The following is a 12,004-nucleotide window of genomic DNA, read 5'->3' as shown; positions in this document are numbered from 1 at the left end:
AAAACAAAAAAAGAAATAAGATTCATGTGTCACTCAGAGGCTAGGCTTTCTGTTTCCTTGGTTACTGGCTCTTGTGTAGGGGCTTCTATTTTTAAAGCCTCCACCCCATATTTAATCATTTATACTTTAGAGGCTAACTGGCGATACAGCTTCCTGTGGAGGAAGCGGAAAGGAGTGGGTGGGGGGGATTAGAGGGATGCATGCTCGTGTCTCCTTTTTGTAGTCGGTTCTGTAGTTGTCCATGTTTCATCTCCCTTCCGTTTAAGCGGGGCCCCCCTCCTCCATAATATCCTGCACCAAAGCACAGAGCAAACATTTACCACACCACATGTCAAAGATCATTTTTGTAAGCCCCACAGAGCCACTTTCTGCAGTGTTTTGTTCATTGTTCCAAGAACAACAGCTTCAAGTTTCTGTGAAACATTTATCTGGTATACAGATAAATTGTCATTTATTGCTCAACAGCATACTGGCACAGTGCTCTTCTTTTAACACATGTTGTTCTTGTGGCATTAGAAACTTCCTTTTTCCTCATGCCTGTAAGAAATTACATTTGTGCAGAACAGAAACAGTCGGTTCTGGCTCAAAAGGGTGCTTCCTCTTTGTGCTCTGCATGCAGTTGGCAGGACTGAAAGGTAGAACATTGCAACTGTGCAGCCTCTCCTACAAGTAGATCAGGGAATGACGTAATGAGATGGTAACAGCAAGCCACTGTATCCTGGAAGTGGAATTGTGAAACAGGAATCCGTTAGGTTGGGCCATAGCTTTTACGCACATTGGGTCAATTCCAGATTAAGCCAACTGTCAATGCTGGGAAGTTGCACAGCTATTGACAATAGAGAATGCACAGTAATTCCCACCAACTTCATATAATTACTGCCATATTGTGCAAAGCTGTACATGCATAAAGTAAATGTTGCAACGCAAAATGCAGCTTTTAATCTACAATCTTATAATTTTTGATAATATATCTTAATGATTTTTTTTGTCCTTGCTTTTTATCTAGCACCACTATAATGTTTGTTATCAGTATACTACCATGCTCACAATTGCTCACATGTTGAACATTACACCTCATAAATATAAGCATGGTAGCCACACTAATGTAATGTTCAACACCGTCTTAGTTTAGCTTGTTAGCATGGTAGCATTTGCAAATTTGCATGAAATTAACTAAGTACAGCTGATACCAATGAGAATGTAAGTTTTGCAGGTATTTGGTAATTAATTGGTAATATTGAAATAATGGCACTGGAAGAAAACTCAGGGTATTACGAAAGTTATTACAATTCATCCCATGGGAGACAAGAATGTACCAAATTTAATAGCAATTATAGCAACATTTTAAAGACATTGCACTTCGAATCAGAAAGGTCTACAAGTGGCACTACAGAAAAAGTCACTTAAGTCTGTAGAATACGTTTTCTTGTGACCATGAATATCTGCACAAAATTTTGTATTGATCAACCTTGTAGATGTTTATATATTTCACTAGATAAATCAGAATAACTTTTGACCTGCTGGTGGCGCTAGATGAACAGTCAGGGGATCACCAAAGTCATTAGGATTCATCTTCTGGTAACCATGAATTTATTTAGCAAATTTCAATGGCAATCCAGTAAGTAGATCCAGACTTTCACTAAAAAACCAAAGAAAATTCATCCTTGTGGTGCCACTGGAGGGTAAAGTGATCGCCAAAATCAGCAGGTTTCATCCACTGGTTCTCATGAATGTTTGTACAAAATGAAATGGCAATCCATCCACCAGAGAGATATTTCAGTCTTGACCAAAGTGGTGTACTGACCTACATTTCTACCCATACAGCCATGCTGCTAGTATTGCTCAAAAGATTGATCTAGGTGTTCTGTCTAGAGTTAAAGGCGATCTCTCTTCTGTATACAATCCAATTATTAGACATCCTGTATGTACCATTAACGTTTGTAGAACTGGATTCATGACCATACACATGCATGTGCTACGCTAGATGAAAAATCTAGCAGTCCTTATTAAATTTACTGATATAATACCAATTACAACATCAAATCTAAGTTAACTTGGTTGCTGATTGGATGAAATACTTGAGGCAGTAATAGCCTCTGCAGTATTTTTAGCAGCAGCCTGACCTTTATTTTGCTTCTTTAATCCCATAGGAACATCATGTTGCTAGGAAGCATTTGAATAGATTTATTACACTGCAGCTTTGTTGGTTTCCTCTGTGCAAATACCAACTGCATTTCTGCACTAATTAATATACAGACAGTAAGGGTATTATTATTTTTCCTAACGCAGGTTTGAGCACAGCTGTCTGCAGACTGCGATGTCATCGAAAATGCAGAGTATAGCTCAGGCCAGGCGGACGGTGCAGCAGCTGAGGATAGAGGCCAGCATTGAGAGAATAAAGGTGCGTTCATAATCATAATCATATTACCCAGAGAGGCCTACTTCAGCCACATGTATGTCAAGGCGGATCACTGTGTGCACTGATTTCTTTGCAGGTGTCCAAGGCATCATCAGATCTGATGCGGTACTGCGGAGAACATGCCAAGAACGATCCGCTGCTCATGGGCGTCCCTGCTTCAGAAAACCCTTTCAAGGACAAGAAGCCTTGCACTGTTTTGTAGGAGAACACCTGAACACTTGCTGCTTTTTTTCATTCTGGTTTTTATGTGGGGGGAAAAAAAGCTGATAGTAATACTGTTCACAACTTGCCTTCAGGCCTCATAGCCCTTTTTACTTTCACAAATGCCTGCTAGGGTTTGGAAAAGGTTTATTACCCCTCTGCCTTTCAGTCAGATAACAGTAACACCAAAGAACATGCAGGAGTCAGCGGCTGAGGCATCGGATCAAAGCTTTAGCTCAAACAAAAGATGATTAAACATTCGTATAAAGGTACAGAGGGGACTTTTGTTTCTCTGTGCTGTTATCTGACAAGATCTAGAAGACATCAACTGAAAGAAGCTGTGTTGGGGATGGGAGAGTTTCCCAACTCTCTAATTATCACAGCATGCATAAACAAGCCCCCTCAATCACGCTGGTCCAATCAGATCCAGGCTTTAAGCTTTCACCTCTTACTTTCATCAGCCTTGCTTGAGGAAACAGTTGTTGCAGTTTGTGTGGTACTGATAATGAACACCCAAGATAACGATATCCTGTCGTGGGACGTGTAGACTATACTTTCCACCGCAGATAGGATAGATGCACAGGTCAGAGGTCCATTGCCAGTGATGCACAGCTCCTGCTTTACATCATGTTGTCCAGTCACGCTAGGAGATAATAGTCTTTAGAAATTGGCTCTTAAAATGTTTTACTACCAAACAAAGTGCAAACAATTCATCTTTTTATGGACAGGAAATGAGTTCAAAATGTCCCTTCAAGTATAATTGAACCTATCCGGTGACAAACAATTCACTTAAAATATTGATTGAATTTTTTTTTAGGTTATAGTGTAGTGCACTTTCAATGTAGAACCCAGGAGTTTTCTTTCCTGAAACTTGTTTCACAACCCTAGATAGCTGCATTCCAAAAATACACCCCTGACGATCACTTCTTATCCAAAGCACAGCTATTAAACAATATGTCTAGATTGTGAAGTTTAATACCAGATGAGTGAACTGTCCTGGTAAGAAAGTTGTTTTTCCTCATTTTGTTATCCATTGGTGCAGCCAGCACATACAGTACATAAAAGTACCAGTATGGACTTTTGAGATCGCTGTACAAGATATTCCCTCATTTAGATGTTTCACAATGATGTCATCATGCTGAAAAACAGATTCAAGACCAGTGTGTGCCATCGTATCACATCTACCTATTTAATGTCACTTACATTTCACAACAGTACACAAGTTTAGTTTTTTCCCCCAGCAGTTTCTCTTGTTCTGTCTGCAGAGCTGAGGCTTATTACTGTATTATTATTCAGGCACTTTTAAATGTGTAAACACCGGATGACTGTTATACTCTTGAGTTTGAAACATTCCACGTTTACAACTGCTCTAAAACTTTCCTTGATTTTTATTATGTTGTAGTATTAGTTTATTAGGACGGGCAGTGTATAGCTGTGACTGTGTGTCATTTGTGTGTTGGTGCTCATGGAAAACATAAGCAACTAATTTTGCAATTTTACCAGCCAGGGCCTTAATGAAGTGATCCTGCTTCAACCTCTTGACTACCTTTTTAGTCACAAGTGCTGTTGTCTAATACTGTGAAGAATGAAGGCCCTTTAGTTGAAGGGGAGTATATCTTACTATTAGATATTAACTATGGTATGACTTCCTATTTCAAAGTGTCTCATGTGCAGTAATACATTGCATCACTATATTTCCTTTATGTTGATACATACTGTAAAACACTGTATGTCCATGTACCGCAGTATGTGCTCGCTTGTAACCGTTTCTTGTACTTTACAGGACTGAACCGATTCAGTCAAACCTCATCTTTAAATGTCTGTTTAGTGACATTAATTCAACCCTTTGAATTACAACTGAATGTGTTCTTTTAGTTATAGATGTATTTGGTCGCTTTTTACCTGTAAAGTTGTGTTTTTGTTCGAAAATAATTACTGTGTCTGTGTTTTATGACACATGGTAAGTTTAGGGAACAACTTATGTCATACTACCTTTACCTGTTTGTGGTAAATGCAAATAAACATACAGAAAACAAGTCATTTATATGATTTATTTAACTAATGTAAAGTTAGAAAAAAAAAACTAACTAACCCCTACATGGAAAGCAGACACTGAACAGTCGACTGACAAAATTAGCAAAATTAGCAACTAGCTAGTAAATGTAGAGGATCATTTAGCAGCTAAAGAGCCTAGCGTTTTTCTCAGGAGTTGGCGGAGACCAAAACAGAGTCAAAAGTAGAGTGAATATTGGACCTATATTTTTTGGATGGAAATAATCATGATTCCAATGATTGCTAATGTTGCTATGTGTCTGCTGGATGTATAAGAACTGCTGAAGTCTTAGCAATTATTTGCTATCACAATAGCCATATCAACCTAAAGGTGATGTGATATATTAAAGGACAGGTTTGCACTTTTTAAGTCAGACGGTAATGTTGAAAGATATCCACTTGATTTGACTCATTTGGATGGCTGAAGCTTGGTTCTAATAAGCTTCTAAATACATTTTTGCACAGAAGGAGGATTTGGGATTTTAACCCCATCACTTACATTGTTAAGTGCATTATGAAGGGATCTCCTCATGATCAGTATGAACAGGAGGCATGATTTTGGAAAGAAAAACCTGTTTCATTGTTCTTTTGTGCAGATAATTGCTTTAAGGTAAACTTGAACTGTGAACTTGTCCTTGAATATTGTGATTACAGCTTATTACATTTCCCCTAAATGGCTTATCAATCAATGCTTCAATGGAATGTCTTGGCACAAAAAGTGTTTCTTCTATAGAGCATTGTGTTCAGGTATCACATTTGATTAGAGTGAAATGGCTACAAAGAATCTGACACAGCCAGTTTCATCTTTTTGTTCCTGGCAAAGTTAACTACACCACTAATGTGTATACAGTCCCTGAGGCATGGCTTCCTGTAAGTGTTCACTTGGGAAAAACGTGATACTCAACATACTACTTGCTTTTTGATTCATATATATTTCTCTTTAAAACATTTTTGTGTGTGTAGACTTTGGTCAAGAAACACAAGCATCCAACATGGTTGAGAACAAGTGGCTGACAAATATGACATAGTTTCTTCTATATTCACGACATATAGTCAGTATTTTAAGGATAGTAACACTTCCCTGTCCAAACTGAGAAAGAGAAACCTTTTCAGCCAAAACCACTTTGACCTTATTTGCATACATCAGTGCAAGTAGGCCTCTTATTAACTAATTGTCATTCCTTTGTTTAAATCACAGGTAATTCAAACAAGTGGATGAGTGTCTCTAGTATCAGGTCAGGAGAACATAAACACTGTTGTTTGCTCTAATTTCTCAGTTAAGGTGTTTCTCTGCCCAAGAGCCATGGACAGCCTGTTATGCAATAATCCCCGCTTCTCCGAGCAACCCTTTCTCCCCTTTCCCTTTTTCCGCAGGTGTGATGTTACATCCAAAATCAGGTCAGGCCATATTTGTTGACCCACATTGATGTAACCCTCGCTGGAGTCAGATGATGGATAGGACCAGCTTTGTCGGAAGCTTCGTTTCGCAGTGATTGTGTTACCTGTCGGCGCAGTCGAGAAGCTCCGGGATAAGCCAATAATCCAGTATCTCCAGTATCTCACCTACTTTTGGTGGCCCCTCCTTGTGTTCACCCTTTTAATGGTCACATTTAATCTAAGGTACCATTTTACTTTCATTCTTCTCTGATGTTTATGGTATGATTGCTCCACTTGCACAGGACAAATCTAATCTAAAACCTTTACTTTGGCCTTTTTGTGCTTCATCTAGAAACCAAGTGTGCTCTTTGTACTGAAAACGTTCTGCTGATTTGCAGCTTCAAAAGTGCAGAGCCACTGGAAAATTGAAAGTGTTCTGCCACAGCCTGTGGAACTAAAGGGACTCAGTGGAAAAGGAAAACCCTTTTTTTTTTTGCTTAGGCAAAGACTTTGCAGGTTTAAACATTGCATCAATAAAAATTCTGAGCTTGCAAAGTTCAGTGTGCAGACAGCCTCTCCTTTTCCTTTGTTGCTGCTTTTTGTCCTTAACCTTTATCTAACTTTTAACTGTAATATCAATACCAAAGATCTGCATGTTCTAGCCTCCGTGCACTGTTTATCTCACTCGTAAACTGCATTTTTTAACTTGAATTTAACACAACTACAAACCCTCGGGCCACTCTGTCACACCCCGCATTCCTCTCCCGTCTTCTCATCTGTCTTGCATTTTGGCCTAGTTTTTTTTCCTTCTTTTTTTTCTTAATCTCCATCTGCTATCCACCACCTGATAGCAACACTGCAGAAGCTTGTTTGCCCCTTCAAATCCCTGGCTGCACATTGACATCTCTGCAGCTGGTCAGTCTCTCTGCACATGCTGCCTGTTAATTAGACATGCTACTATTGTCAGTGTGTCAGTGGTCATGGGGAACGCCTCTATTCACGGGGCTATTTTTAGCCATTAAGTCAAAGTACTGTACAGCTCTAGCAATGGAGACCTGAATAGCCCTGACTCATGCATCCATTGTCTCGTGACCCTCTGTGTAGAGGGCTTTGTCCCTCCCCACTCTGTGCAAGCACCAATAATTTCTGGTTTTCTCTTTGACTGCAATAGGTCTTCAACATGGTCTCCCCCCCCCTTCTTGCCTCTCTGCTATTTTTAATCCACTCAGCAGTAAATTTAGCCCTGATTGCATAGACTGAGCAGGCTGTGAAGAATGAGATGTCACGATATGCCCCGACCCACTCATATTCAACCACAATGGGAATTCTCCTCCTCTCTTTGTAACTGGATCCCTAAAAATGTACAAAAGGTCGCATTTTACAACAGTTCCCATGCAGGAGTAAAGCTGATTCCAACTAATCTCATGCTGGTGACAGATTTAGACCAGGACAGGTTACTATTTTAAGCTGTAAACAGCGGTTATAATTAACTTTATGTTCAAGATAAAGCGTGGTGATAATCACCTCTAAAGACAACCCAGGAAAACAAAACAGTATCTTAGTTTCTTGTCCAAGAAATGAAAGCTGCAGAATAAGCTAGAAGTGTATTGAGCAGATATTGGTATCTGCCCAGTAACATGCCAGGACAAAACAAAACCCTGTGTGGCAACATGTTGAGCTTTATATGTGCTGACTGTGGGCACAAGAGGCACGCACTCTTCCCAACACTGTGTGACTTCCTAAAAGCATGCTAAACCTGTTAGAAATCATGGAGGCAAAACCCTGAGAACTGTTGTTTGTTTCTTTTTATTTTATTCAACTTAACAAATTCCATGAACTATGCACAATAAATATATTTCATTAAATTAATAACACATAGAAACATCAGTTAGTGGACAAATCAGAACATTTTGTTGCCCTTAAAATAATAATAATTATAAACTGTGAAAACATTCCCTTTTGAATGATCAAAGTGACAAGTCTTAAATACTTAAATAAAATGTGCTGTTGAAGAAATGCTTGGATTTGGTCTAATTTTCATGAGGAATTCTTCAAGCTGACATCTCTGACTGGTCCGTTCCAACGTGGGTCCAGTTCTTGGAGTCTTGTCAACTGAGGCTCTCTGTCTGCTTATTCCCAGTCCTGCGCCTGTGCTCACCACCACGTGTGCTTGTCTGCTCACATGATTCAGTTTCCTGTAAAGGCTTCTTTCTCGGCAGAGAAAGGCGCAGTCATTCATTGGAAATCCTGTAACTCAGACTGCTGAGTCACTCCTTGGCCCACGAGTTCACCCTGACCTGGTAATATTGGTTGGAACATTTCTCTTCCTTGTGTTCATTCTTTTCTGCCCCTCCTTGTCTCTTTCTTTCTCTTTCTTCCTCCGGGGCCCTTCCAAAGGAGTCCAACACAGACATTAACACAGGCCTTGTGCAGTTACTTTCTCCAAAATGCACACAATACATTTAAAATCCAAGCAGGCTTCATCGGTCGGGCAGGTTAATGACAGGCACCCATTGATCCAAACAGCGACTGTCTCTGCAGAATCTGTTCACTTTGCTCAGTGCAGGGTCCTTCCACAGTGACGACTGAGGGTTCTGCAGAAGAAAGGACAATGCAGTTACCATCTGCTCATTTATGAAATGTGCAAACACTCCAACAATTCACATTGCACAACCACTGCTAGCAACAGTTCATTGCAAGTACCAACAATGGCATTGAGAAAGCCTTGCCATATAATCTTGCACATGCCTATGACGGTAAAACAATTCTCCTCACTGAAAGAAGGGAAGTGAGCAATACGTAGCAGTCCCTATGAGTAATGACACTTACAGTCACTAGAACACAGTGCAGGTCCATGGGTTCCCCTCCAGGTTTCACTCCACCGAGTATTTCTGCCAGACGCCTCATGTTGCTCACCCGAAGGATGTTGATGTCATTCTCACAGCAGAATGCCTGGATTAAGGTGAAGTGTATCTGGAGGGCCACATCCTCTTCATCATCCGTGGCCAGCAGACACAACACCACATTGTCTGGATCCCTAAGAGCAAGACAATAAAGATTGTAAGGACAAAGGAAATAGATACATGTCTGACTATTGTATTCAGGTGGATTTACTGGAGCTCCAGCATTGATGTTATATTGAAACTTACGCATTTAGTGACTTTGCTGCCTCATAGACTCCAACAGTGATGCAACCCTGAGGCAATGCAGAGCTCAGCACCTCCTCTAATGCTTTGGCCACCGATTCCATCCTGAGGAAACACATTTATCATTAATTGGTCAGAAAAACACACAAAAACAATAAGAGTTGAGATGTTAATAGCAATTAATAATTTAAGCCCAGAATATACAATATCATTCATATGAGTTGATGATATATAAGGTTAATGATGTAACATTGCATGGCTTACTGTTACAAAACACGTTAGGTTATCATACATGCACACGCACGCACACAAACACAGCTACATACAGTACATACAATAGTGTTAACTAGCATAACCGAAGCTTTTTAGCACGTTAGCTGAACGTTGCACTTGTGTGAATTAACGTTACAAGAGGTGAGACCAAACTACGCCGAGAGACAGTCGAAACTAGCATGAGACACCTCACTTAAAATAATAAGTTAAATAAAATGGCTCTAAGTTAAAACTTTTGCAACGTTATTTCCAAACACGAGCCTTTAAAACAGTCAACGGTGAAGTTTACACGCAAACGAGTTACAGCCAAGACAAGAAATAAAAACCCCACCGAGAAGCAAAGTGAAAAACAGTATAATATATATATAATAATAATGATAATAACCTTTCTGAAGAACTCTCTCCACTGGTTTCTTCTAAAGTCATATTGCACATCCGAGCGACTTGGTGTGGGATAATATCCAGAGTGACTGTGACGGTGCCTGTTGAGTTTCTGCCGACTGACTGACTGACTGCTGAGTTCTCTGTAGTAAAGCTTGAGCTACTCAGCGCTCATTTGCATAAATCGCTCCCATTGGTCAGTCACAGATCACATTTTCAACTCGTTCTTTGAATACAGCGACACCCAGTGGCCGAAACAGCACATTTCATGTAAAAAGAAAAGCGCTTCATAAATAAAGCTCCATTGATTCATAACAAGGCCATATGTAATCAGCTTTAGCCGTACATTGCACCCTATAAGTTTAATTTGTGTCCATTTAATCCTACGCATAATATTAAGTTTGCATGGGCTTTTTCTGCTTACAGTAACTGCAAAAAGAATGAATAAATCAATATACTGTAGTGTACTTATAACAACTGTAATGTCCTTTTCTGGGTCATACTGGTAAATGTAGGAAACCACTAACGTCTCAAAGCTCATAACGGCTCTGATTTGAATTTGAATTGAAACTGAAATTGCCTTTTGAATTTAAGAGGGAGTTATAGCAGCTTTAAACTCCGGTTGTCTCTTTAAGAAGCAGCATGTGATATGTAAAACAAAGTGAGTCATCAAAAGTCTGTTAATTTTTTATTTTTTTTATTTTATTTTTTTTATTTTATTTTTTTACAGTTTATTGCACTTCCATATCTAATCAATGAGCTGTTTTCATTTTGTGTTTTAATCTCTCTTCTCTTGAATACACATCATAATGAGAGTGTAAACAATAACATGACACAATTTATGTCTCCAGCTGGACCACACGTAGCCTATAATTGCATATATCAAACATCTAGCTTCTATTAAAGGCATGATTGGAAGGACATCCACTCCAATACATTTTATGACAAAATAAAGTAGAGCCCGACCGATACTGGGTTTTTGGGTCTGATACCAATATTAGGCAGTGAAAAAATTCTGATATCAATATATTGGCTGATAATATTATATGTACAGAATATACAGATAAACACATCATCCCTCAAATGTATTAAAGGTATGATACTTTACAGTTTAACAATAAACATTATTGTATAAAATGACATAAGTGCACCAAAACAGAAAACTTCTCTGGAAATGTAATAATTAGAATTAGCTAAAATATAAACAAACAAATAAAAACAAACAAACATGTGTAACAAAAAAAAAAAGTATAAAACTTGAGTTAAGAAAAATTGTCAAATATACATAAAATGCTGCATTTAACTAGAAGACACATTATTGGCACATATCGGCTGATAATATCAGCTGATCGATGTATCGGTTGGGCTCTAGAATATAGGTTCAAAAATATAACAATATGAACAGCCTGTATCTGTTGGGCTTCATGACTTCTTCCTCCTCAGCTAAACTATGAAAAAACTTTAAACAAGTATGAAATCCACACAAAGTTTTTATAATTATGGCATACAGATCCAAAGATGATCAATTCGTAACACACACAGTCTAACACAGTAGAGTGTGCAGTGAAATGTTTAGTTACCATGTCCATAAACTGCATAACTAATGCATACTAAGTGAAGAAAAATTAGAAAAATGCACACAAAAAAAGGAAATAGAAAAAGGTGCACAGTGCAGTCAGCAGTAGTAGACTATTGCAAAGCGGAACATTTAATATAAATTATGAAATATGTTGCAATAGTAGGCCTACTGTTTCTCTGATAAATTTGTGTCATGTCACAATAAGAAAGGCACTGGTGTAACTAATAATTGCTGAATCACATTGCTTCATTGGCACCCTTGAATTTACAAGTTATTAGTAACAAAAGTCAAAATGTGCACAGTGAAACATGACAATCCCAGAAAATATAAAAAATGTGCGCAGAGGTAAGTGTACAATATAATAAAAAGTAGTAGTTCATATTAGTCTATTCAAAATAACACCCATTCTATTCACTAATGAACCAAATAACTTGCATGGACGAATTATACGGGACAGACTGTGCAGAAATTATTTTAATATAAGTCGCCGCTTGAATTAGTTGATTTAACACACTATAAAAGAGTTAGAGCGCCTCTGGTGAGAATATCAGATAAACGCGTTTTACTGGAAGAAAC

The 12,004-nt window shown here is 38.6% G+C and overlaps 2 protein-coding genes across 2 annotated transcripts in view; one reads left to right on the top strand and one right to left on the bottom strand.

Annotated features, from left to right (window-relative positions):
- Positions 1-4,585, top strand: part of gng12b (guanine nucleotide binding protein (G protein), gamma 12b) — a 30,119-nt gene extending 25,534 nt beyond the window's left edge. Inside the window, exons 3-4 of the mRNA XM_062423997.1 lie at positions 2,290-2,401; positions 2,496-4,585. Coding sequence (XP_062279981.1) covers positions 2,318-2,401; positions 2,496-2,621 — 210 coding nt within the window. The 5' untranslated portion in view covers positions 2,290-2,317 and the 3' untranslated portion in view covers positions 2,622-4,585. The remainder of the gene's footprint in view (positions 1-2,289; positions 2,402-2,495) is intronic.
- A 3,331-nt stretch (positions 4,586-7,916) lies between these two features.
- On the bottom strand, positions 7,917-9,963 carry gadd45ab (growth arrest and DNA-damage-inducible, alpha, b). Its single transcript, XM_062423547.1, has 4 exons — positions 9,854-9,963; positions 9,199-9,300; positions 8,879-9,086; positions 7,917-8,643 (listed from the first exon to the last, which is right to left on the bottom strand). Exons 1-4 carry the CDS (start codon positions 9,901-9,903, stop codon positions 8,530-8,532), a joined length of 474 nt encoding a protein of 157 aa, XP_062279531.1. The 5' UTR covers positions 9,904-9,963; the 3' UTR covers positions 7,917-8,529.
- Positions 9,964-12,004: the final 2,041 nt, after the last annotated feature.

The sequence above is a fragment of the Scomber scombrus genome, chromosome 8 (assembly GCF_963691925.1).
Source record: "Scomber scombrus chromosome 8, fScoSco1.1, whole genome shotgun sequence".
NCBI lineage: Eukaryota > Metazoa > Chordata > Actinopteri > Scombriformes > Scombridae > Scomber > Scomber scombrus.
Note: the sequence above shows the minus strand (reverse complement) of the source record. Positions and strands in the feature narration are given on the sequence as shown.